The sequence below is a fragment of the Passer montanus genome, unplaced genomic scaffold, assembly GCF_014805655.1.
Source record: "Passer montanus isolate IOZ18808 unplaced genomic scaffold, ASM1480565v1 scaffold28, whole genome shotgun sequence".
NCBI classification, from domain to species: Eukaryota; Metazoa; Chordata; class Aves; order Passeriformes; family Passeridae; genus Passer; species Passer montanus.
In genome coordinates, this window is record NW_024367483.1 from 2,377,606 (window position 1) to 2,404,811 (window position 27,206).

The window sequence follows — 27,206 nt, forward strand, 5'->3', positions numbered from 1 at the left end:
GAAGCGGGACAGCGCTGCAGCAAGCTCTGAGCACAGACAGTGCTGGTTCCTCTGCCTCCCCAGAAATCCTGCCTGTTGTTCCCTGTTAACTCACAGAGCCTGTTTTGGCGTGCTCTGCCTGTAAGCACAAGCTCCTCCAGAAGCTCTCCTGCTGCACAACCACCTTTGCCTTTCGCCTGAAAATACCTGCCTGGAATTTCCCTCGGCTTGCTGACTGGACTCCCAGCTGCTACACGCCCCCTGAGACCAAGCTTTCATCCTTCCCTCTTCCTCCTTGCTTCTGAGAACCTCTTTGTTGGGCCGTGTTTTCCCAGCCATGCATTTTAAAGAAGTTGCACAAGCTGAGTCATATCTCAAGGCTATTGCTCACTGCATCCCTGAGCCTCCAGAAGCCTGGCGGGGGCTCTGCTCATGCCCAGTGCTCCATGGATGCTGGTCCTCGCCCAGATCCCTGTGCCACCAGTTTCTCTGCCACTCTCTGCACACCTCATCACATCTGCAGGTGACAGAAGCCACAGGAAAGGCCACCGTGTGCCATGCTGAGGAGGGCTGTGACAAAGAAAGCCTGCAAAAACACAGGCAGATTATTTTCTTTCCAGCTGTGATGCCAGACACCACCTTAAAATTCTCATGGGATTTAAAATGTAACAGCTTGTGCATCCATTATTTATACCCTACGGGGAAGCTCTGGAGCACGTTCCTCATCTAACTGTCGTACGTGTTTTCTAGAAACCCAGGCTAGCAGAAATCCAGGGCACCTCTTGGGAATAAATATCAACAACACAGGCAACTCTTTGTATTGCAGGGAAATATCACCTTGTTTGGTTGGTACCTCATTTGACTTCTTTTGTCAAATGAGGTACCAACTTTTGGCTCTTTGTCTTTAGCCAATTCAATAGCCCTGCTTTCCAAATGGAGCAGAAACTGATAGGCAGTGATAAGACTTTCATTCCAAGCCCTTTTTCCTCAAATACTCCCTCTGAGCTCTTCCTTTCCAGGAAGCTCTGCCCAACCTTACAGCTCTCCTGGGTGGCTGGGAGTGCCCTTACCAGCATGGAAGCACCTCAGTACTCAGAGTTCACTGCTCACCTCCTGGTCTTTCAGTACTGCACAGTTTAAAACTGTCCAATCCTCTGAAGAGGCCAAGCTTCACCCTTCTGGGTAATTTTGCAAGATAGTAAGCCAAAAAATATTTAAAAATATTGCATTTTTCTTATTCTTAAATTGACTGTCCTTCACAGAGCTCACATGTTCCCTTTTTGTGAACTAAACCTGATTTGGCAGCCCAGCCCTTAGCTGCACTGTCCCCTCCCTGACAGAGCTGAGATCACACTGCCACAGGAACAGCCCTGGCTTCCCTGCTTGTTGTGTAGTAACACAGATGTTCAGTACAGAGAACACCTGGGACAGTATCTGGCCTACTTACAGCAAAAAATTATTTATCCAGATAGATATGATCAAATTATTATCTTCTGCTACTTCCAGAGAGGAAACAGGGTGCTGGGACAACTTAATTTGTCCCAAGGAACATATATTGCATCTTCTTCCTTCTTGCTGTGTATGTTAGAAATTCAGACCTTTGTTATCCTTATTATCCTTTGCTTTTTGAGAGGTTTCTAGTAGCTTGCAGGATTTTGGTGTTAACATATATTTAGACTGATTTTTACATTTTTAGTGGCTTTGATTGTTTTCTCTTTAGCCTGCATGTACATCCTAGAGGAATTGCACAGTATATACTGTTTAGTGTGCAAGGATATGCACTCTTGCAAAAAATATCCCACCCAGCACTAATTCATTTTGAATTAGTAATAGAAGAACATGAGAGAAAAAGGAAAAAAACAGGCTCTATTTGCACAAGAAACTTGCAAGTGTCTCTTACAGCAATATTTTTTTCTTCTGCAAGCTGGGAGAAACTGTGACTAGCAGATAATGCCACATTCATGTTTACTTTGGTTAAATAGAAACACAGGGATTTTTTTCAAAACTCAAGAGCTGGCAAGCAGCACAGTAATTGCATACAGACTTTGAAGAGTTTGGGAACTATTTTTCACAGAGTCAGTGTTGCTGAGGCTGGAAGGGACCTCTGGAGATAACCCAGCCCAACCCCTCTGCCAAGGCAGGGTCACTTTGAGTGGGTTACACAAGGAAATGTCCGTGACTAGCAGATAATGCCACACTGATGTTTACTTTGGTTAAATAGAAACGCAGGGTTTTTTTTCAAAACTCAAGAGCTGGCAGCAGCACAGTAATTGCATAGAGACTTTGAAGAGTTTCGGAACTATTTTTCACAGAGTCAGTGTTGCTGAGGCTGGAAGGGACCTCTGGAGATAACCCAGCCCAACCCCTCTGCCAAGGCAGGGTCACTTTGAGTGGGTTACACAAGGAAATGTCCAGGTGGGGTTTAAATATCTTCAGAGAGGGAGAATCCATGACCTCCCTGGGCAGCTGTTCCAGTGCTCTGGCCCATCAGCACAAAGAAGTTCTACCTCATGTTGAGTGAACTTTTTTGATTTAGATTGTGGCCACTGCTCCTCATTCTGGCACTGGGCACCACTGAAAAGAGCCTGGCACCATCCTCTTGCCACCCACCTTTGAGGTATTTATACATATTGACGAGATCCCCTCTCAGTCTTGTCTTCCATAACTTGGCTTTTTCATCACTTGATTGAGAAGAGTGTCTTGGATCACCCACCATGCAAGGAACAATTTCAGTCATTACAACCTTTCCTGATAACCTTGGTACATAAGAAAGCACATAAAATGGAAGCAATTTGTCTTCCTGTCTCTTCCTCCTACCTTTCCCCCAGCTCCTTGGAATATATTGGACTATAGGCAAAATTTAGATGCTATTACTGTAGAGAGGCAAAAGCCAAGGTAACAGTGACCTCCAGCCTGACCAACACCAGCGTTCCAAGACTCTCTGTTTAAGCAGGTCTGCACAAAATCTTCATCTGTAACTTAGGAAAGTAACGTTACCTCCACTCGGCTGTGGTACACTTTCAAATTATGGAAATGAGCCACGAATTTCCCCTCACCGCTCTGGGGTTTGCGGCCTGGCTGCCGCGGTCGGTGGCTCGCCGCGTACGGGCAGCTTTCGCACCCACAGGGAAACAGGGCTGCCGCGGTGCCCGTCAGGAGCCCGGGGAGCGCCGGCAGCCGCGGGGAAGCGCCGGTGCCCCCTCGGGAACCGGGAGCAGCGCGGGGATCGGGACGGGCCGGAGCTGTCCCACACGGGGGCTGTGCGGCGCCATGGCAGCGTTCCTCTGCAGGGGAGAGAAACCTGCTCTCATGGCGGCTCGTTGGTCTAGGGGTATGATTCTCGCTTAGGGTGCGAGAGGTCCCGGGTTCAAATCCCGGACGAGCCCAGCATTTTTTTTTTTTTTTCTGCCTCTTCTGTCTTGACAGCAGCGGCGGCCCCCGCACACAGCGAAGGCGCACGGAGGGGACTGACAACGAGACCCACTGGTTCCTTTTTAGCACGATAAAAAGCTTTAAGAACTCACCAAGGACCGGCCGCTCCTCTTCGTCTGGCACCGGGCGTCGCTACTCCCGTTTTTCCCAGGCAGCCCCCCGCCTTCCTCCTCACCGAGACAGCGCTGCGGGGCCGCTCCTCGTCCTTCCGAGCGCCTCAGCCTGGGCACACCGCACCGGCTCGAGCGCCGTCCCCGCGCCCCCGGCTCCCCTCAGGCGGGCGGGCCTGAGGCGCAAAAGCGCAGGAGGGCCCGGCGGCAGCAAAATATGGGAAGGGGGCTTGCGCACCCCTTCCCGGCGGGCTCGTCCGGGATTTGAACCCGGGACCTCTCGCACCCGAAGCGAGAATCATACCCCTAGACCAACGAGCCGCTCTGTTGGTGCTTTCCCAGCTCAGCACTTCAGTGCCGTCCCGCCTCCTCCCGCCCAGGCCGCCCGCGTCAGTGCCTGTGTGGGGCTGTCCCTGCCGACCTCGCCAGCGCTCCAGAACGCATCGCTGCTCTCCCGAGCTCCGGGGGCTGCGGCCATTTCTCCCTGCTCGCCCCCTCCGTCTCCTTTCCCAGGGTAATCCCTGGCATCGCCCTTCCCCCGACCCCACGGCTCCGCTCGTTAGCGGCGGCTCCGCGGGTCCCCGGGGGGGGGGGGAGCAGCCCGCGCGGCGCTCCGCTGCTTCCCCCGCTCCCGCGCTCATCCGAGGGGCGCAGGAACAACCCAGCCTTCCCATTCCCACTTCCACTCCCATTCCCACTCCCGCTCCACGCGCGCGGGGGCGCTGGAAGCCGGGCGAGCGCGTTCCCGAGGGATGGGGAGGCGGAGGAATGGCACAACCCAACGCCCCCTACCTCCTCCCCCCGCCCCCAGCGGGTTTGGTTCGTGCCGGGCCGCGCCGGGCGGTGCGCCCCCTGGCGGCGCGGAGGGGTCCCCGCGTGTCCCGGGTGCGCCCGGGCCCGCCCGGGGCTGATCCACGGGCAGGACGCGGCCCACGGGAGCCACGGGCATCGCCTGGGGGTTCTGAGCCCACAGCACCCTCCTGGTTTGAATCCCGCTTGTCCCTGATGTGCTCTGTCCTGCCAATGCTTCCTGGCATCCTCGTGTTTCCACGCTTCTGCATCCCAGACTTTTTTCAAAAAGTCCTACTCCTCCCTCTTCCTTCTCATATTAAATTTAAGTTCTGAAGTCCTAATGCCAGTGGAAATCTCACCCCCTTTTTTGCCTACAGCTACCAGTTCTGTCCATTCTTCCTCAGGCTTCTTCATTTCTCCACGAGGAATCAAAAAAAACACAGAGATTTTTGCTTTGCTGTGGTTTTATTCCACCATTTATTTATTTATTCTGTTTCTCCCTCGGGTTTCCATTCCCGTGCTCGGGACACGCATACACAGGCACACATATGTACAGTACACTCACATCCAGGTGGGACACTGCTGAGGGAGGAAACAGGGGCAGCCAGCGACTGCAGCCCGCCCTGGGACACAAGCTAGAGCAAGCAGATTAAAATGGATTCAAAGGCAACAATGCTCCACAGCATGGCTCAGAAAGGGTGTGGAGGTCGTGTCTGCCAACAAGGCCATGATGGTTCAGGAGGGCAAGAGCTGCTGGCTCTCTCAGCCCACGTCACAGCATGGACATGTTGTTCCGTGTGGCCAACACAGCTTCTGGCACTGCTCTCAGGAAAAGGGTCAAGTGAGGGTCTGACACCCACCTTCCCCCAAATATCCTCCAGATTTAAATCGTAGTGACTGCTAGCCAGTGACTTCCAGTAGCCCAAGAGTGAATGCACATCTAGGACAGGGCATGAGGGACTGGCTGCCTGAGCTTTGCCAATTCAGCCAGGCAATGCCACTGGAAATTCAGCCAGCTAAGACTTCTTCTTTGACGTGCACAAAATTAATTGTCTGTTTCCAGGAAGCTGGGATCTTTCTGTAATGAGTGGCTCTTGGTGCCCACCAAACACCAGAAGTTTCAAAACAGACTGGGTAGGGTTTGGAAGTGAGAAAGAGTGATGGACAAGCAGCCCTTCTAAATCTGGCCTGGAGCCCAGAGCCAGATAAGAGAACCTGCCCTATTGACCTACTCAGCCCATCTTTCCTTTGCACACAATCTGCTGTTGTCATTTTCCACCACACTAAAAGCACCCCAAAGCTGAAGCACACAGGACCTACCAGCCTACCACAGGTGGCTGTTTCACAGATCAGCTCCACTTCAAAGGGATTTTATTTTTATATTTTATATTTATATATTTTTATGATCAATGTTGTAGGAGTTTTCTCCGTGTTCAGGGTTCACATTGTCTGCCATACAGCACATATGGAGGAAACATAAGTGTATCCTATTGTTAAAATATTATTTACTGAAATTTTAAAACCCAAAGTCCTTTAAAAGAAGCTACCAAAAAGGCACCATACATGTATGTATGTATGTAACTGATGAACTTCATCTGAGACCAGTGCAGGGGAGAAGAAAAACACATTTTGGAGCAGGCTGAAGAAGCAGAAGGACCATGAGTGGTGGTGGCTGTTGGCTCCAGGACATCAAGTATCAGGTCTCTCAGTCCCCAGATTTCACCAAGGAATGCCAGCCAACACCTGAGTTTTGAAATCCTGAAGAAATTGCAAACAATCTCATGTTCCAGCTGTCCCAAAATATGATGGTGCAAAGCAGAGAGCCAGCGAGTGGCCACTCAGCTCTGTGCTGAGTCTGGAGCTCAGGGGATTTCTGCATTCTGCTCCTCTCCTGCCACTGAAGGTTTTCCAGTAGCTTCCACCTCAGCTGGGTTAGATGGCTCCTATCCACATGTTAAGTCTCCTCAGCACTGATGGGGTGTGTCCTTTTGAGAGGGGAAAATAAGGAAGGAAATAATGAAAAATAATCATGGGTCTAAGCAAAGACAGTGCTGGGAAGTCCTGGGGGTGCTTTGGTGGTTTCTGTGTTAGGAAGCAAAGGTGAGCTGCAGCCTGACCACGGGAATCCTTCCTTCAGCTGCTCCCTGCCAAACCAAGGAAGCATTGGAAGAGCAGGTGGTTGAGATGGGATGAGACACATCCTCAGGCATCTGTGGCTATGTCATCAGTGGTTACAGAACACACAAGAAAGTGTATGCAACAAGGCCTGCTTCAGCCAGTGGAAATCCTCTTTTATTTCAGTGGCAAAGGCCCATGCTTGCATGCTTTCAGAGCTGATTGTGAAACTGGTGTGCCCTGGGTTTGCTGGCAAAGCTAACAAGCTAAACACATAGGGAATATACATATATATATATATGTACACATGTATACATACAACATGTGCACACATATAAATATTTCTATGTAAGGAGCCATACTGATCTAGTGTGTACATGGTTACTGCTGGGGAAATGTGCATTTTACTGCAAGAACTTTCAGATTGCTTTCAAAACAGCAATGCAGGAGGGTGCCTCATGAGCAGAGCCTCTCCATTATACTGAATGCACAATCAGCTTTGCTTCTTTTCCATCCTCTCTGTAACACCACCCAGGAGGGCTGGTTGTTTTGAGTACGCCCTGCCTCAGTCTCTGCAGGCCTGACATCTGAGGCTTTTGACATATGGGGAGCAGCAAAATCGTTGTTGTGTTCTGTCACAGTTGCCATTTTTGCTAACAGCAAAACCCTCAGGTGCCTCAGCAGCCAGAATCAGGCTGGCCCACCTTACCTGTGTGTCACAGCTACGCTGTGCCCTGGTCCTGCGTGACTGACACTGAAGGCTCACTGGCAGTCCCTGATCCCACTGCATCCTGCAGCGCTTCAGGTGCCAGTGCTGTTTCCTTAGTGTCTGATGTTCTCTGTGTGTCTGTGCTCTCACTGCTCTCCTTTGTTTCAGCTTCAGCTTCCTCCTTCTCCTTGTCTCCCTTTCCTTGTTCACAGGCAGTGCTTTGCTGCTCTTCCCCCTGGGGACTGTCACACATCTCATTGTTTCCAGAGGGAGGCTGAGGAGAGTTCTCCTCTCCTGGCCCATCATGACACACTTCCTCCTCCTTTGTATTCCCTGTGTTATTCTTGTGAGGAGTAATTTCCTCTGCCTGTTTTTCCCCTTTTTCCCCATCTTCTGATCTACTGGATCCTCTCCTTGACGGGGGCTTCTCATCAGACTCTGCCTGTTTCTTCTGCTCTTTGCTCCCTTTTTCTTCATCCTCTGATCTGCTGGACCCCGTCCTTGACGCTGGCTTCTCATCAGACCCTGCCCATTTCTTTTGCTCTTTGCTCCCTGTTTCCACCTCCTCTGTCTTGCCATTGGGCCCAAAGACCTCATCTTCCCTGGCACCGTTTTCTGGGGAGGACAAGCTGACCCCTAGATCTTCCCCGTCTCCGTACTCGGACAGAGATCTTCGGAACCTGCGGGAGGGAGGCCGGCGCTTGATCGATCCCCGCGTCCGCACCTGGGGGGCAGGAGAAGAGACATTGAAGCAGTCAAGAAGGTGGCAATGGAAAGCAGGAAAGCACAGCAGAGGAACATGCCACTGGGTGTGCCGGCCTGTTCTGCCCTTGGCAGTTTGAGGAAGGAGTCTGTACTCCAGCTGGTGATGGTGAATGCAGGTTGTAACTCCTCACTTAAGTGCTGAGTGCTCTGGTGACACCTGAGAAACTCTGTGTGCCTCCCCAAACTGAGCCTCAGCCACCTCAGACATTTGCTGGCGTGTGGCACCACCTGCTCACAGCATCCCCTGGCACCAGCTGAGCTGGGGTGACCGGGTCCTGCCCCTCCATCCCTTCCTCCACACACTGGGCCGGGAAGGCAGAGAGGACACCCCACACAGCTACACTGAAAGGCTGTTTGGAGCCTGGTGCACAAATCTTTCCTCTTGGCCACAAACGCACACTCTTACAGCAGAACTGAGGGCTCAGCCTCCTCTTCCTCTGCATCCCCAAGCAATAAGCAAGCCTTGTGGAATGGAGAAATCCTAGGACACACATCCTACCTTGTTGTAGAACTGCAGCTGAGTGCCTTCTGGGGGCTGATCAAAGCTGACCGGCGTCTCGCTGGGCTGGGACTGACTCCCTGGGCTGGTGGGCGTTGAGGGAGGCGTGCTGAATGGAGAAACCAGGACTTTCATCCCAGGGCTTTTGGGAGACACTCCCGGCAGCAGAGCAGCTGGAGCAAAAGCCAGATTGGCCTGCAATGAAAAACCCCCATCAGGAGCATGCGGGACAGCAGCGTGTGCTGCACACCACAGCCACACAGGGGAACCCCTGCCCTGCCACATCTCAGCTGTCACAAGCCACAGACCTCCTGGTTGTGGGATCCTCCTGGTGACACTGTCAACAAACAAGTCTGGGCAGAGAAGTTGTGACTGGACATTTGTCTTTCCCTGGCAGCTGGAACTCAGAACATGTTCTTTTGTCATCCTGAGGCCTTTTGGGATTTTCCAGTGACCCAGCCAATACACCACAGTCTGTAGTGGCTGAGCTGGCAGAAAATCTGAACAAGCAGCTAGCAATGGTTCAAGATTTAAACCCTCCTGTGTGTGCCCGACTGGAGCTCGCATTTTCCAGCCTGATCTTGCAGAATGACCTGTGCAGCTGTGAGAAAACCACGGAAAGCAGCGAGCTTGTGATTAACTGTGGCAAAACACGTCCTGCTGGCCTCTCACTGGGAAGCTCCCCTAGGCAAATGTCCTTGGGTGCATCAGGAGGGACAGTGCTATGAATAGGCTCAGGTTGTGTCAGGGTGCCCAGAGGCTCTGGAGTGACACGTGCTGCCAGGACAGGCGACTGGCAGGGGCAGGGCACTCTGTCTTCAGGCCATCGAGTGCTGAGCTGCCCTCAGCAGCGCAGACCAGGCACCACAGCAGCATGAAAAGGGCAGGAAGCGCTGGGTGGGCTGTGTGTAGCTGCGGGAATCCAGACAAGGGAAGTGCAGTGCAGAGCTCCCAGGCTCACACACGGGACAGCCGGAGCACGCCCCACTGCCGGGATTGTCACTGCCTGTGCCCGAGGCCAGCTCCCCAGAGGAGTGCAGGGCACCCAAGTGAGTGACACTGCTGTGAGGAAAGAGCTGGAGGAAGTCTCAGCCAGGGCTTCCCCCACTTTCTCTCAAGAGCTGCACTCAAACTGAGGCTCCTGCCCGTGCCCAGCCATGTACTCCACAGATCCAAACGATCCTGATCCATGCACTGACATCCCTATGGACACACCTGGGGATCACTGGGCTGCTTCTGGTGCCCACTACCATTACCAGACCTGCTCTGCCTTCCTGTTTGTGGGGCTGGTTCCTCCCCAGTGAGGCCCTGTTTACCTGGCTGTCACCCCTGGCTCCTGCATCCCCCTCCCCTGGCTGCTCTGCAAGGGAAGTAGCTGTGACAATGCCAATCAGTTTTAATTTTCTGGGGAAGCCATGTGGGCTCTGCCAGGACCTACCTGCAGCTTTTCAATCATGGGTGAACTTTTCACCTTGACCTTGGGAATGGGGCAAGCATTTGGCGACCGCTTCTGCAAAATGAAATGAAACAGGAGAATGTCACAGTGTAGTAGGTGAAAAAGAGGAAATACGATAAAGGCTGAAAACTTGGAAGATATAAGCAGAAACTGCTTGTAGGGCAGCAATTGAAGCTTCATATAGTGTTCCAACACAAAAGTTTATTTTTTTTTCATTCCTGACCTGTTCTCCTTTTGTTATCTAGCCATCCTAGGGCTAGACACATGTATCCCTGCTCTGAGCAAAAAGGGCTGCTTGCTGTCTGAAGTGTCTGAGTTAGGTGATGTGTGATGGCTCTGCTCCTACATTGCCTTCACTAAGGTATCTAGCCTGTAGCACAGTTTCTCCTGGTATTATTTCAGGACCAGGCAGATTAAAATTCTACCTCTTAGAGCCTTAATGTTGGCAAATATTGTGAACTTTCTGTAATGGGAAAGACTTTCTGCCACCACTTGAGTAACCAAGTTAAAGGATATCCAATTAGTATAAGCAGGAAGGGCCTAAATGGCAGGAAAGGTAGAGCTATGAAAAGGCTGGAAGCAGTTTGAGAAAGAGCAAGCATTGCTTTGAGAAGGGGCATATTGCTTTTTTTCAGAAAAGGAAGGAATCTAACATTTTAAAACTTAATGTTCCTTTGGCATGGAGGCAGTAAGAGCCTGTAGCTCACAGATAAGGAGGACAAAGAACTACCTGCTTGTTAAGGGCAGGTGACAATGTGAAATTTGGTGGGTAGACCTCATACCCTGAAATACCAAAGGAGAGAAGTCACAAAGAGGGCCTGAGTGTAAAATTTCATACGTAGCAGCCAGCTTACTGGGACCTGCTCATTCAAGGGTCCTAAAGAAATATTCTGTGGGTATTGCCAACAAGGCCTCTCTTCATTCTGGATTAATTATTCCCTTTTTTCTGACGATAGACAAATCTCGTGAGCAGAAGTATTACCCCATTATGCTCAACAAACACATGAGTGCTCCCTGTTCAAATCTAATAAATACCAGTGGTTCCTGAACAGTGGTAGCTGGATGGATCCATCAGTGTGCCAAGGGTGAAACCAAAAGCAGTGGAAATGGGCTGTGCATCCATGCTGCAGGAGCAGGGAGCAGCATGGAGCTGGCTCTGGCTCAGTCCATGTGTGAGAGCAGGGGCAGGTTTGCTGCTGCCTGATTGATGGCTTTGACTGCACAGCCTGACCTCTCTGCCACCTCCAAACTCGTGTCTCTGGAGAGAACAGGCTGCAGAGAGGAAAGACCTTGTCCCCCTGGTCAATTGATACTCACTTGCTCATCATTGTCACTTGTCTCAGTTTTGTGGGAATACAAGGGAAGGGAGCAGGGTGGTTTCCTCCGAGTTGGCTTATGTGGTGGTACCTAAGAGAAGAAAACAACCAACTCAGCAGCAGGGAAATCAGGTTTCTTAAAAAGGAAGTGAAATTCAAGCACCAAAGGGCATGCTGTGTGAGTGACCTGCCCATGAGTCATCCAAAGGCAGCAAAAGATGGTATTAGCACATGGCTGTGCTTGTGGAATCTAGTCCTAGTGTTGGAAGAGTAGTTTGTATCTTTTTCTTTGTGCAACAGACATTCTTCTAAGCTGTGGAGTGTGGAACAGCCTTCCCAGAAACTTTGCCTGCAAAGCATCCTCCTGGAAACCCCTTCACACTGGAGAGGCTTTTACTGTTCTCTTTCCTATCATTACCAGGATTTCCTTTCAATGAGTCTCAGCTGCCAACTGGTTCAAAATTTCCTACTTTATGTCTGATATGTTTTTGGGGCAAAAAGGAGAATTCTGACTTTTTCAGAATTTCAGCCCCATTCATTTCTCTTGAATGACATAAAGCAGTGTACAGGGACAGGGCCCCAGCTGCAACTTTAAATTTGACTAAGAAACAAATTCTCCAGAGGAGAAGGAACAAGGCAACTTAATGGCAGGGGCACTGATTCCTTCTGAATGTCCTTGGACTCTCAGAACTAGGAGAGAGCTCCCTAGGAAGGAAGGGATGCATAGCAGATAACTATTGCTCTGATCTTGCAGCCAAGCTGTCTCTATTTTTATGTCAGGTTTGTAGTCTCCTGCCAAGCTGTTAACACACTTTTCATGTGTTAAAAAAAATAATCCAAAATAACTGGCTAATATCTGGAATCTTGGATAGTATCCACAATAAAGTATTTGCATAATCTTGTTACCTTCTCACAGGCTGGCATGTGAAAAGTTGGATTATGGCATCTTTGCCCTCTCTACAGTTGGATGTCTTGGAGGACCTTTGGACCTGATGTCACTTGAATTCTGAAGGTGCTGCACCCAGCCATGGCACTGCTGCATCTCTGAGCAGCCCAGGGCAGCCCTGCCCTCATCCTTGTGTCATGTCAGGAAATAATAATGTGTCTTGTGGAAACTCCACCATCCTGCAACCATGAAATGCTGCGCTGTGCCACTCTAGACGTGCCAGAGGATCCCTGGTTGACAGGATTCCCTCTGCTGGCATGGGCCAAGCAAGGGTTAAAGAACATCCCTTGGGTCATTAATCTGAAGCCAGCTTGAGAAAGCTGGTGGGGAAGTGACAGATGGCTTGGAGAGAAAAGACAGGAAACTTTGTCCTCCTCTGTCTCTGGAGAAAATGAGTTTCTCTGCACTGTGAGGCCCCTCCACGCTGCCCTGGCTAGGGAGCAGCAGAGGTCTGCAGATAACACAGGAGGGGTCTGGGAACTTTCTGCCTTCTGAAGGGTGAGGGACTTAGTGCAATTAAATCCCATACCTTCAAAAGAGGAAATTACTGTAATGGGATGGACGGAGTGGAGTGCTGGCGACTGTAGGGGAAAAAAAAGTGCTTGGGAAAAGACTGGCTATTCCCATCCTGGGAGTGCTAAACTCTGATAGATGATGGCATGCCAGCCCAGGGCAGAGGTCACCACTGCATCCAGCCAAAGACAGGAGGGCTGACAGGGAGGATACCCTCAGGCCAGGCTGGGATCCAGAGCTGAGTGGCAGAAGGGAGCAGCTCAGTTTCAAAAGGTGCCTGAAAAGGGCCACCAGCAAACATTTATGCTTCTAAAAGAAAAAGGCATAATGATATAGAAGGCTCTCTGAAAATGTCCTCCTTTCATAAATAACCCTGACTTTCATTTCTTCCTAAGAGAGGTATTCTAGTGTTTTGCTTAGCTGGAGAAAGTCAGCGTGTGAGGCAGTGCTTGGCATAGTGGGATTTCATTAAAACAGAGTTCAGCATGATAGAGATAGGCACAGAGTCTGAAATATCATTGGGAAGAGGCAGTGAAGGTGAGTAAAGAGGCAGCTTTCTCTCAGACCTGCACAGAAGTAATAACCTGGAGAAACTTCCTTTTGTGAACGAGGTGCTGATGACATGACACTGGCTGCTACACTGCATCATCTGTTGTTTGTTTCTTTTCCCATCAATATTGGTAATTCATTATTCACTGCTGCTGTCTGCCCACAAAAGGCAGCCCAAATAGGACATGCTTGCACTGCTGTCTGCTGCTTTTGGGTAAATCTGTGCACCTGACCAAGCTCTACAATGTCTTGGTTAGTGCCTCTCCCAAGACATGGCTCTAGCAAAACACTCATCCACCAATCAGCAATGCATGGAAGATACAGCCACAGCTTGAGGAGATGCATCCATTGTGTAGATCCAAAATCAAGGTGGATTCATGCTCAGATCACTGATGTTCCAGCAGGAAGAGACAAGTGATTCACTTCCCATTTGATTTCCATACTGGTGGCTGCAGAGCGCCTTACCTCTTTTCCAGGGATATTGGCTGCTTGCTCTTTGAACTTCCCTGCTAGCTGAGCCACTGAGGGTGATGCTGACTTGTCCACCTCTGAGTTGGTCTCTGCTGGCCTGTTCTGACAAACCAGGAACAAGAAGTTGTGAGTGAAGGTTGGGAAAAGCAAGCCTGTGTATGTGTTACAAAGTTCAAGAGTAAGCAAGGACTTGAAGCAGAGTTTCTCACATCTGGCATCAATCAGCCAGACAGAGAGCAAGAGGTTTTGGAAGACAGGATTTAGCAGTATTTTCAAATATCCCAGAAAATCAGTAATTCACACAGAGCCTTTCAGCTCCAGCTGAGGAGCCTACACTCAGTACTTTCCAGTGGAAGCAAACCAGGTGTCTCAGGCCAAGTGTCTGCTCCTTTTATCCTTGCAGTGAGCCGATGGAGCAGGCAGTAATGTACATTCCCATACACATCCTCAGCACTCCCATACCCTTGTTACTGCCCTGGTCACCAACAGCCTTGCTTTTCCAGTGGTTCTGCTGTGAGAAGCCATTCCCAGTCCTCACAGCAAGCCAACATCTGCTTGGAGATGTGTCCCTTGCTGTTCTGCTTTTTTCTCAGTGAAATGCTGAGGCGGGTGGGGGGGAAGGAGGAAATACCATAGCTGAGAGAAGCTTCCCCTCCCCTGGGTCGACAGCAGGCTGAGAAGCAGAAGGCTTGTGCTGGAGTCTGGATGATGCAGCTCTTCCCACACCACACTGCCCTGGTGTCATCCCACATTCACCTTGTTTTCTTTGCTATGTGTCTGTTGAGTAGTGTGAATAGAAAGCCTTGAAATCAAAGCTCTTAAAGGAAACCTTTGTTTTTCATCTCTAGTATCTGATGCCGGGGAAACCAAACCAGAGGAACTGAGAATAACTAACCAACAATTGTTATTCCAACCAGGAATAACAATCCTGATTCTGTTAGAGGTGGAGAGCTCAGAACAAGAAAGCAGGCTACAAAGCTCACACCTCACAGCTCCCTGTACCACCACCATGAGCCCATGACCAGCACCACACTTCTCACCCCACTGCCTCAGTGCCCTTTCTGTTTCTCAGATTTTTGTTTGCATCATGGAGAAAAGCCTTTCCCTTTCTCAGAGAGCTGCAAATAAATACTCCCAATAAATGTTATCTTCTTTTTCCCAGGCCCACAAGCCCCTGTAGGTGTCTGCCACTCCCTGTTAAATTCCCCATACACTTTGGAATAGCTTTTTTGAATCCAAGGAAGTCATATCAAGCTGTCTCATCCCAGTGACCTTCACGCACCTTCCCCTCATCTTTTCACCTTTCACTGGAGCAATTACAGGGAGGGAAATGGCAGATAATGGAATGGAAGAAAGAGTGAGGTAAGCAGATCAGCAGGGCAACCTGCTGCACATGAAAAGTTATGTCTGGGCTAGGTGGGGAGGGACACCAGTTCCAAGATGCAGGCTGTGTCTCCCTGCTGTGAAGGGAGAGGAGGCTGGAAAGAGGAAGGAGAAAAGAATGAACCTGGAGAATACAGGATGGACTGGGAGGCTTGGACTGGGAGGATACCTGGGCATGGCAGAATGGACACCTGAAGTAAGGACTCAGTTGAAACTGAGCAGCTGCAAGTGTTCTGCCTGTGGCAGAAAGGCTGCCTCCCTTGTAATCCATTTTTCACCAAGAGCTTCTTTCACAGCCCTTTGCTTTTTCCCAGAAAAGACACTGAACTTCCTCTTGGCCTCTGTGACCTCTTGTTTTCGGGGTGAATTTTTCCTTTCTATCCTTTTCTTTTCACTTCAGGCTGAAAACACAGCTGCCTTTCTTTGATCAGGGCTGGGAGGCCAGCACGGTTCCATGGGTGTCTTGTGCTGGCGGCTCCTGCGGGCGCGGGGCGCAGGAAGCACTGAACATGCCATTCTAAGATTAGCATCAGTAGCCCACGGGGCTGTGTCCTCCAGAAACTGCCAGCTGCAGACTCTCCCATTACGGAAAATAAGGAACAGGAAAGGATCCTTGCTCAGATCCCTTCTGGCAGTTACACTGCTGTGCTGTATCCAGGTTTTTTTATAACTTTTTTTTCTGCCCCAGGTGATGTGCCAGGCTCTGTGTCTACTGGTCAAGGGAAGGTGTTGTATTTGGGTGCAAAAAGCTCCCTTCCTTGCACAGCAAGGAGAGCATCATTCCTCTGACTTCCAGGAGCTGGGCTGGCAATCTCCCTCTCCTCCTTCCCACCACTGTGAGGAAGGTGGGAAGCCTCATTTTATCACTTTCAACCCAGAGCCTGTACCAGCCCTCAACCTCTTCCATACCTAAGGCTAAGACATCTGCTTTTCTCACCCCAGAGCATAATGGTGGCTCTCTCCTTCCCCACAATATTAATTATGCAATCCTTCCCATTCCTGGTCATGCTGCCCACCTTGGTGAAATAACCCACCACTACTTTTCTAAATGGTTATGAGAAGTAGCTCTGTTCATTTCTTCTCTCTCTCTCTCTTTTTTTTTTTTTTTCTTTGCTATAATGGTGAAATAAGACATTATTTTTGTGCTTTTTGCAACCAACTGCTGATTCTTTTCCTTTTCAGAAGAAAAGCAGGGTCAGCCTGCATGGGCTAAAACCACTGAGCTAAGGTTAAAGGCTTAGTCCATCAGTAATTTGGTGACTGATACTCTGAGATCTTTTACTGTTCCATAAAAATAAGTGTCTAAGCATTTTATGTTCTGAAAAATGTCAGACAGCTCTGTAAACAGGAATGTAATTGTACCATCAATGTAAGCATGGCACAGTCTGCAAAAAAAGGAAGTGTAACTACCAAGTTCTCTGTAAGGGGTTTGTTTCACTTTTCTCTTCCAAATAAGTTTATAAAATTGAGTAAATTTGAAAACGGCTTTCAAAACCATGTTTCTTCATCTGTTTTTAAAACTGAGCCTTGTCCCTGTGAGCAGCACTGGGGAAGAAAGTTCTACCTTTATCTGTGTCTGAGGTACAAATGTGTTAATTTGAGCCCCCCAGACCTCTCCTTCCTTATGCATCAGAGTTCCTGCCTCTGTTGTGAGGGCAGAACTGCCCACCAGCCCCTGACTCTGCAGATTGTGTGAAAGAAGGCCACTGTTTTTTGGCACAGATCCTGCTCCTCACACAGGCTGCCTGGATCCCCACAGAAATGCCCTGCTCCATTAGGTCCCCACAGAAATGTCCCATCATGTACCTGGTTTGACTGCTGAAAAGAGGAAAGCTCTACTGGCTGTCATACAGTGCAGAGTTCTGGCTAAATACCAGCTGAGTAACAGCACAGATCTGTACTTCCCTAATCTCCTTCCCTCCCCTAAAAATCCTCTGACTCTTCTGCTTTTGCAGGTAGGACATTTTGGCCAGATGGGTCACCTTTTATCTGAGAAGCCTCCACAGCACCTTGCAAGACTGGAGTAGGGAGTAGTCAGCAGCTATGAAATCAGTGGTGGTCACACAATTTTTGGTGCTGGTCCTCTGCAACTATCAGCCCAATTCTCATGCAGCTGCATCTAGACATGGTTTTGAGGCCAGTCCCTGGTCTCCATGTTTTGAAAATATCCTCTTTTCAAAAAAGCTTCACAGGAATGATTCCCTGCAGCCTGTTCTCACACCAGCCCATCATGCCAGATCCTGTGCTCACACCAGCACTGCAGAGCTCCTCTGTGACTCTCATAGGGATATTTTCATTGCTGCACACACAATCTACCTCAGCAACAGCAAATAAGGCAAAAATAATTTTAAATACAATGTCTCAGAGGCAGATCCAATAAGGCATCCAAGGCTCAGGGCTAGTGTCTTGATTACAGATCCAGAAAGGGTGATATCCAGCACCCAGTGCTGCACCATGAGAAAGGAGTTGTCTGTATGCTAGAGGAAAACAAGAGGGTGTCAGTGTTTTTGGGGCACAGTTTCATAAGCTCTGTGTTTCAGACAGCTTATGTTTCCAACAACTCATTCTGCCCTGACCTTTCCTTTCCCCCTTCCCCCCTCCCCTGCACCTGTGTGAGTTTGTGGGGCTGTGCTGTAAACTGGATCACTGAAATGATCTGGGCTTAAAATACACCCCTTAACTCTTTACACGGCTATTTTTAACCCAGATCATTTCAGCATGGCCCACCACGTGCCTGCCCTGCTGTAGTGGAAAGGGATGGAGGGGTGACAGGGGCAGCCTACAGCACAGAGGAGAGAGCTTCCCTTTAACTGCTCCAGCCAGAGCCTGAGGAAATTACATCCCTATGTGTCCTCGTGTTTTGATAAAACAGAAAAATCTTATTTTTGCATGGCTGCTGTAGAGGCTGGGCTGGTCTGTAGCACTGGTGTTTCACCCTGCAGTTTGTGACCATCCACCTGAAGTGCAGCCAGCTCCATGACCTGTGAGCGACCACAGGGAGCACATCACTGGTAAGAAGTTGCCATTAAGCACCCACAAAACACCCATAAATACCGTGTCAGCCATCCCCAGCAGCTCTGCCTCAAATAACAGCACCCACAAAGTGTAAGCAGCCTCTCTTTGCTGCATGGCAGAGGCCAAGCTCTACACCTGTAGGACCCGCTCCTGTAGAGCTAAGGGATGGGGGATGCATCTGTGGGGAGGAAACTCCTAAGGAAGGATGGGGGATGCATCTGTGGGGAGGAAACTCCTTAAGTCAAAATAAACCACATTATCACACTCTGCCTGGAGGCCAGCAACTGGGAAGCAGTGCTGTGGTTTCGCTGGGATAAAAGCATCAATCCTGACCAAGGCTGGATTTCAGGAGGGAAGAGGCCAAGCTCCACACTTGTAGGACCCGCTCGGCTCCTACAGGTGTAGAGCTAAGGGATGGGGGATGCATCTGTGGGGAGGAAACTCCTAAGGAAGGATGGGGGATGCATCTGTGGGGAGGAAACTCCTTAAGTCAAAATAAACCACATTATCACACTCTGCCTGGAGGCCAGCAACTGGGAAGCAGTGCTGTGGTTTCGCTGGGATAAAAGCATCAATCCTGACCAAGGCTGGATTTCAGGAGGGAACAGAGCCTCTTGCAGACCCTCGCTTCCCTGCCTGGCTCAGCTCTCCCAAGGCAAAGCATTCTGCACAAAGCCCTCCCAGGACTGACCCTTCTCGTTTTTCAGTGAGGTAGCTGCAGGATTCGAGGAGCCAGCCAGCCACAGCCCTTGTCTGCACAGGAAAGCTTATACCAAACCAAGCTAACTCTGCCAGCTTGCAGGGCAAAACACAGCCTTAATCTGATCGAGGTGCTGCTTTTCTGCCTAACTGAGCTCATTTGCAATGGGCTTGGCTGAAAGGAGCTGTTCTCAAGCTCACAAGTACCTGATTCTGACACAGAAAGCAGCATTTTGGGAATGACACTGGAAGCTGCATCAGAATACGGCTCCTTTCAGGGCTCCCCAGGGGTTGGAGAGGGTGAATGTCTCCTACTCCTGCACTGAGGTGCTGCCTCCTCCCCAAAAAGTTTCCCTTGCAGAGCTGGGGTTTGATGGAGTGGAGATGTCCTGCACATCTCAGACCAAGCAGTGGAGAAGTGATGACAGTGCAGCTCCCATTTGGGGTGACAATTTCCATTGGTAAGAGACATTCCCTTCTCCCTGACCCATCTTTTACTCAGCCACAGAGGCCAGGTGGAGGGAAAAGGTCACTGAGTAGTCACACAGGGCACAATCTAAGGTATATTTCCTGTTTATCTGCAGAGGACATGAACTTATGCTCTGGAAAATGCACCACAAATGCATCTCAGTTATTTTGGCTCTCACATTTTTTAAGTGCAGATAAGATTAGATGGACAGCTCATAAGGAACTCCTCTTTAAATCAACTAAAAAAGCTCAAGCTTAGTTTTTAATTAGGATTGGGCCCATGCTATTGAATGGAAAAATCTCTGTAATTTTTAATTTCACTCAAAGTAATTTCTGTCTCTGACATTTAGATGAATCCCAGCTTGCACCCTCCTGCCAACATAACCTGAACTGATTTGTTTATCTGTACCCATGCAAGTACATCAGTGGCATCGGGATCATACTGAAAGGGGAACATTGTTTGCACTGGGAAGGGAGGGGCAAGTAAGCAGGGTATGTTCAAAACACAAACTCCCCCAGAAGAGCAAACTGAAAGATGAGAAGGTGGGAAAACACCTGAATCAGAGCATGAGGAATCAGGCAGCACAAAGCAGGAGATGCTGCTACCCACGAGCTGAGCCTGCCTGTTCTCCCTGTGCCCCACAAAAGTACAAGCACAGGCTGAACACAGATTTCCCAGGAAGTAGGTGGGCTCACACTGGCCTTGGCCCATGCTCCACATCCCTAGAAGGAAATCTCATGATGCTTGTTCCGACTGGAGCTCAGCACCACGCTGGGCCTCTGGCTCAAGCAGCAACACATCCCAAGATGTGAGCCCTGAATAAACAAAACTCTTCTTGCCACTCTGACCCCTCTTCAGCCCAGCAAAGCATCCTTCTTTGCATCTCTCTGTTTACTCTTCTTCACAAATCATTCTCACTGGAGACCTTCCAGCTCTCTGTTTCAGGAGGGATTTGTGTGATTTATTTACTCACTTGGCGTCTTATCTGGCAAGGAAGCTGCTCCTTGTCTCATTGTAGTAAATTTTAATTATTGGCAGAAGCCCCAGCTGGAAGTGGCTGCAGCTGTAGCTCAGTGATACTTCCTAGCCAGTCCTGTCCATCATTGTGTCAGTGTAGCCTGTAGCACCTTGGGAAGCAAGGCCAAGGCTCCTACCTGCCTTTCCTACCATTTGCTGTACAGCAGGGGTGATATTTACTGTGCTGTGCTCCACCAGATCTAAAGCTACCCTGTGAGCAGCTTCCTCTAGGGGCTAGGCTAGCCCTGAGAACTTTGTGAGCATTTAGAGCATTACCACAGTTACTTTCCAGGAGAGGACAAGACAGGAAGATCTTGCAGGTCCTTCAAATGTATCCTAAACACTAGCAAAAAAAACCCCAAAAAAACTTATCTATCTTTCTGCAATATTTTCTTTGATCAGCCTTTACGAGATGCTAAACACCTCCATTTCACAATCCCACTGAGAATTTTGTGAACTTTATGAATGGCAGCATGCAGAGTCCTCATCCTTTTCCCCCAGGCTGCCCTCAGATGGCTGAGCAGAAAGGAATAACTGGTCTCAGTGTGCTAGAATGCAGGAGTGAAACATAATAGAAAGCTGAGCAAAGAAAGCAAGATTTCCACTTCAAAGACACAAGAAGAATTCTGGGGCTGATATCTGGCCATAAAATCTGGTGATGAAAGAATGTAAGGGTTTTTTGAGGAGTATAATGATGACCTCAGCACGCTCTGCAGAATGCTTGGGTGATGTTTGCCAGGACTGGCATTTTGAAGGTTGTGCAAACAAGTTTCGAGTTTGACTTGCAACAAAAGGAGTTAAGTCTCATACAACAGTGTGCACAACTGTGCAGAACCATTGCATGTCCAAGATAAAACTTAATCTACATTGTGAAGCCTCAGTCAGGGCAGAGGAAGCCTCCACATCTGGTTGATGTCACACGCAAGGTTTTGAGTTTGACTTGCAACAAAAGGAGCTAATGTCTCATACAACAGTGTGCACAACTGTGCAGAACCATTGCATGTCCAAGATAAAACTTAATCTACATTGTGAAGCCTCAGTCAGGGCAGAGGAAGCCTCCACATCTGGTTGATGTCACACGCAACAGATTCGTTCTTGCAGCTTTGGGGAAAGCAATCTGTGAATTATATTGTGACTACTGGAGTTTGGGCTCCAGATTTCTGAATACTCTGAGAAGACAACAGAACCTCAGATTTTGTTTGGGACCAGTCTGAGCTCCTGGCCCCGAAGATGGGATTTAGACTCCTCTGACCCAGCCACACATCTCTTCTGTACATATCTCTACATAGCTGTAGGTTGAGGTTTCCTTGAGACAAGGGAGTGCTTGAGAAATGTCAACAAAGTAAAGAAATATTGGACATGGAAGTTTTGAAGGCAGTCAGGAGAAGGTAAGGAGTCCTGCTTACACATGCTGCCTTCAAGGCAGTCAGTGTTGTTAGAGCCCAGAGATCCCCAGCAGCTCTCCTCAGTTCCCTCTGAAAACAGGATCTCTCATAGCAGCCCTAACAAAGATTCAACTAAAACTCCTGAAATGCAAGTGGCAGGAAAACACATCAGGTCTTCTGATGGTTTTCTTACCACTTTCCAGGTTTTCCTTCTTTTTGAAACATTTTCAGTGGAGAACAAGCTTCTTGCCTGAGGGTAAATCACTGCTGGCCTTTCTCTCAGAGTCTATTGAATAAGTTAGCCACAAGAACAACACAGAAGTACGACATTCCTTCTCAGAGTGGCACCCAGGTCAGCCTTATCCCACCAGATAAGTGAATATAGGATGAGTGTGTGCCTGGCCTCAACTGCAAGGCTATTGCACAGCTATAATAAGGGTGATGAGAAGGAAGTTCTGACTATAATCCAGGGTAGAATAGTAGGAGGAATGTAGACTACAAGGGATTGTTTGTTTTTAAGAGAAGGAGCAGAAAAATCCCGCTTTACATAAAATATGTAAAAATATGTAACACTTCCCTGAGTTTGTAAAGAGTTTGCTTTAGGGCAACATTCTTCTCAAGACTTGCAGTGATCTGGTCTTGATTTTCTCATTCTGAGAGCTCCCTTGTGAAGTGCTGCCATCTTGGCACTCGGGGTCAAGCACTGCCCAAAGGGTAACGTGAGGATATTCCAGCTCAGCAGCTTTCATCCAGACGACTACAAGAAAATCTCTCAAATGCCTCACTTGAAAACTACAGAGGCTGAATTTGAAAACTACTGTGTTGAACTCATCCACTGCACTGTAAATAAATTATCTGTGTACTCCCAACCTTGCTTGCTAAAAATAGAGGGGAAACTCCTGATGGTTTTCCATCCTTTAGTGGTTTGAGGTACCCAGGTCTATTTGTCCCTATGAGGTACCAATAGCCCAAGTGTGCTGGGCCATGGGGACCAGTGGCTGGTGGCTGGAGTGAGATGCTCTGGTGTCAGCAGAGCCAGGCAGTGCCAGGCAGGAGGAGAGCAGCCAGTGCCAGAACATGCAGAAGAGGAGCCGTGTCCTTCACAAACAGAATTATAGGAAACATCTGCAGACATTGGGAAATTCGATGTGGTGAATAAACTATCTACCTTCTGTTTCAGAGAGGGACTGCAATGAAAACAAAATGAGATAATTAATTATTTTAAGCAAGTTGTTCTTTCCTTTGTGCCATGGTACGTAGGTCTCAGGAGTGCTGGCCTGTGCTTGCCAAGCTCTGTCTGGAGAGATGGGCAAAGGCAGCAAGAGTCCCTGTGAAAGGCACAAGTCTTGAGTCTCCCTTTTGGTAATGAGAATATTTGGCATTTGCCTGGTGCCTACATGTTCCCAACACTGCATGGGCTGATTAATCTCAGCAGCATGACCTCAAATCACTGTCAGGAGCATCTGCTGAGCGGGCAATGCATGGGCTTGTGCACTTTAATGCCTGTATGGCCATACTGCTGCATACTCCCCAGAGCTGGTCCTGAGGCAAGCCAGGGTTTCACCTGTCAGGAGAGCACTCAGGTGACCAGGCAGGTGTGTGAGGTCTCCTCTGCCCCAGAAAACCTTGAATTCTTCACTACATGTTGGCACAGCTTAAACAAGCAGGGTAGCAGGTGCTTGCCCTAAACTCTGGATTACAACCCATCCCTTGCTGGGCAGACCAAAGAGTTTGAAGTCCACACTCTCAGAGAACAGAACAGAGCCCAGGCTTCCTGAGCAAGTGTCTTATTGCTTCTGGCAAAGGCTGCCAAGAGTGGTTTGATCCAGCACCACCATTACCAAAAGAGGCAGTGAACTGCAGCACCTGGTCCCCAGCGGGCAGGGTGCCTGTGCAGGGGCAGCATGTGTGAAACCTCAGCCTGTACCCTACAGAGACACAGGCAGCTCCTGGCTCTGCTGTGCCCTGAGCAGGAAAAGGCATCTGGCTGTTCAGCTGCCAGTTCTCTGTGCAGGGGATGGCAAACCAGTTAAAATCAATCATTTAAATAAATTATTTTGTGTGCCTTCATAGTGGTTTGGGAGCCCATGACTGAGGTAACCACAGAAACCTCCAGAAAATATGGGTGTCACTGTTTCCTTTTCTGCAATAAGTGCTTTTTGTGAGATGCCTGATCCTGTTTGCCATGCTCAGAGTATTCTAATGGGAAAATGAGTGCTGGGAAGTATTGTACTTGTGGGGACCCTTGTGGCAGGAAGGAATGATGAATATGACTCCATGTTCTCAGAAGGTTAATTTATATTTTATGATACGATATTACATTAAAGAATACTAAACTAAACTATATTAAAGAATATAGAAATGATACTTAGAGAATGTTAGAAAGGTAATAATGCAAACTCGTGACTCTTTTTAGAGTCTCGACACAGTTTGACACTGATTGCCCAATGAGACAAAATAATTCACGCTAGAAACTCAATGAAACAATCACCTGTGGGTAAACAATTTTCAACTACATTTTAAAGGAGCAAAACAGAGGAGAAACAAATGAGATAATTATTGTTTTCCTTTTTCTCTGAGGCTTCCCAGGAGAAAAATCCTGGGTGAAGAGATTTTTCCAGAGAATGTGAATGCCACGGGGAAGAGATGAGGACATGGGACAGGGGGAATGTAATAGGGACCCAAGGACAGGTCAAGCAGGGCAAATCCAGGCTTGTGCAGAAGCAGCATCCCAGGCACTGGTTACATTTTAATATAGAGCAGGCAGGTGCCCAGTGGACTGGAGGAACCTACAGGGTCAGGGAGTGAGTGCAAGATGTGGATTGCAGCCTTTCCATTCTGCATTAGTCCTGTAGTTGATCTATGACATGATAATTCCCCTCAGCTACTCAAAAATCCAGGAAAAAAATTTAGTCCAACAGCTAAAAGGAGATTTGGTCCCAGAAGCCAGAATACTCAAGAGGAAAGGCACAAAAGGTACTCAAGAAAGGACAAGGTGATTCCTATTGCAGGGAGAAGACAGGAGGATGGGATGGGAGGTAGGAAAGTGAAATAAAAGGCTGTTAAGTACCAGTGAGACTTGAGGGGGAAAGGCTGTGGGACACACAGTAAAAAGAGATCATGATCATCAGGATTATTTGGTTTATAAGATACATAACAACATTTTCCTGCGGACAGTGACAAGGAAAAAAACAGGAGGGCTATGTAGAGACTCAAAAATCTACACTGCCAGCCAGGCCAGCTGCCTACAGACAAGGTGACAGGGTGTCCAAGAAAGCAGGGAAAACATACAAGCTTCATTAAGGAGTCCAATGAATTAAAGGAGAAACGGCCTCCGCCTTTCCTGCAGCAGGGCCCTGCGTCTGCAATTGCCTCACAGCAAGCCCAGCACAGCTGCTTGCACACAGGCCGAGCAGCCAACATGGAAATAATTCCAGGCAGCAGGAAAAGGATCGTGGATAAAGTTGATATGTGGCTGGATGTGGTCATACCCAGCCACACAAGTGGAAAAAGAGGGAAAAGCTGAGAGGCTGTGCCCACCCAGGCTCCATGGCAGCCTCTCCCTGGAGAGGCTCCAAGCAAGGGGGGTTCTCCTGCCACCTGAAGCAGCACAGCTTCAGAAATTGCACCCATACTGGTTTTGAGCCCAGACACACCACACAGGGCTCTCCCTCTGACTCTTTGGGGTGCACTGTTGTCTCTGTTCAGAGGCTGAGGTGTTTAAGATGATACAGCCTCAAGAAATAAAAAAGAAGTAACGAACAATTGAAAAGCTGGTAGTTTACCGTGTGGCTTCTGTAGGTGGAAATGCATTTCAAACCATCTGACTACGGCTCTACCACTGCAAACTGGAGCGGGTGTTTAAGATGATACAGCTTCAAGAAATAAAAAATAAGTAATGAACAATTGAAAAGCTGGTAGTTTACAGTGTGGCTTCTGTAGGTGGAAATGCATTGCAAACCATCTGACTACGGCTCTACCACTGCAAACTGGAGCTCAGCCATCAGTAACCTTAAGCACTGAGACACAAAAAACAAATAGTTGAATGCAGATCTCTACAACTACTAAGCGAGACTACACTAGGAGACTAGACTAATACCTCTCTTCCCTTTGTGAAGTCCTGGAAACTCAGTGTCTTGCTATTTCCTTTGAGTTAATATACTTGTTTTAAAAATACTGGCTGTATTTATCTGGAACAAACAGTTTCTAAAAAAAAGGTGAAGGTTTTTTTTCTCATCTGGCTTTAAAAGAATGGTGTTGATGCTGCAGAGCTCTTCCCTTGCTCCAAGTGAACACCAGGGACACATTTGAAGCAATTGTCCATCAAGTTTGCCATATCTCTAAGTCTCTTGGGGGAAATAGCTTGTGCTGCTTAAATGGGAGTGCTATCAGTAAGCCAGAACCTTGCAGCAGATACACTCAGCATTCCTATTATTTGAGGTTATGAAAATTCAGATTGAGATGCTGAAAATAAAGTCTGGAATGCCCTGTCAAATACGGCCCTCAGCTTCTCGCTTAAAGAAGGCCACAATGAAGGAGGCCAGTGGGAATTTAACAAGAGGAAATAGCCTCCGGGAGAGGTTTAGATAGGATGTTAGGGAAAATTTCTTCACTGAAAGGTTGTTCAAGCACTGGAACAGGTTCCCAGGAAAGTGATGGAGCCACCATCCCTAAGGACATGTATATGTAGCACTCAGGGGATTGTTTTAGTGGTGGGCTTGGCAGGGCTGGGTTAATGGTTGGACTTGATGATCTTACAGGCCTTTTGTAATCTAGATGATTCTGTGATTAACTTGGCAGCAGGACTTCAGTGTCATCTGAGAGCTAATACACCACTTCCTTAAGTAACTGAAGATCCTCACCTTCCTTCAAGCAGCACTACTTTTCATTTCCCCAAAATTAAATTAGGTAGACACCTACACAGTTTTCAGCTTAGCTGAGGAAGACATCTGGATTTTCTGGTATGTCAGGCAGGATGTGGATATAAAGTCCTGTCATTAACTCCTCCTCTCCATCTGATGGGAACCCTCTAGCAACAAATATTGTCTGAAAGCTTGGTGGTACAACAGACATGAGCTATAGCAGATATCTAAACTGCAGATAATATGCTTAAAGGGAGGGAAGGGAAATGGGTTATTTCTCAGAAATTATCCATTGAATAAATAAGTTGATGAGGTTGTGCTGTTTTAAGAATCCACAGACATTCCCAGTGTGGAACTGCTCCGTTGGAGCCAAGGGCTGATCTGTACCCTGGCAGGGTGATGCTGATGTCCTGATCTACAGCTGACAACAGCTGTTAGCAAGATGTTGCTCTGGCTGGCCTGAAGAGCTTTGCTTCCCGTGTGCCTTCAGCAGCTTGTCCAGGCAGCCCTTGGGATGTGTCCTTGAGACTTCCAAAGGCTCCATGGCTGGAGGGGTGTGGTGGCAGCTCTGATGAAGAGCAGTGGTGGCCACTGTAAGATGTAGCTGCTGTCCTGCTGAGCTGCTTCCACCAGCTGCTTGTACAGAGCTCTGCTCCTGGCCAGGGCTTCCCCCAGGATTCTTCTCAGCTTCCCAGTGTTTCCCTTCCAGACATCTGTTTTTCTT

At 48.6% G+C, this 27,206-nt stretch overlaps 1 protein-coding gene and 2 non-coding genes across 6 annotated transcripts in view; 1 reads left to right on the forward strand and 2 right to left on the reverse strand.

Annotated features, from left to right (window-relative positions):
• The first annotated feature begins 3,293 nt into the window (after positions 1-3,293).
• Positions 3,294-3,365, forward strand: TRNAP-AGG. The gene has a single exon. It is a non-coding gene; the product is annotated as a tRNA-Pro (tRNA).
• A 405-nt stretch (positions 3,366-3,770) lies between these two features.
• TRNAP-CGG lies at positions 3,771-3,842 on the reverse strand. Its single transcript has one exon. It is a non-coding gene; the product is annotated as a tRNA-Pro (tRNA).
• A 917-nt stretch (positions 3,843-4,759) lies between these two features.
• The window catches only part of RCSD1 (RCSD domain containing 1), a 30,907-nt gene continuing 8,460 nt past the window's right edge, over positions 4,760-27,206 (reverse strand). The window contains exons 2-7 of one of the 4 annotated variants that reach the window (XM_039713188.1): positions 13,647-13,754; positions 11,175-11,264; positions 9,840-9,911; positions 8,402-8,596; positions 7,138-7,861; positions 4,760-5,135 (exon numbers count right to left, since the gene is read on the reverse strand). In XM_039713188.1, the coding sequence (XP_039569122.1) occupies positions 7,151-7,861; positions 8,402-8,596; positions 9,840-9,911; positions 11,175-11,264; positions 13,647-13,754 (1,176 nt within the window). In that variant the 3' untranslated portion in view covers positions 4,760-5,135; positions 7,138-7,150. Of the gene's footprint in view, positions 7,862-8,401; positions 8,597-9,839; positions 9,912-11,174; positions 11,265-13,646; positions 13,755-27,206 lie in introns of all 4 variants that reach the window. The other 3 variants (XM_039713187.1, XM_039713186.1, XM_039713190.1) reach the window with 3 other exon arrangements.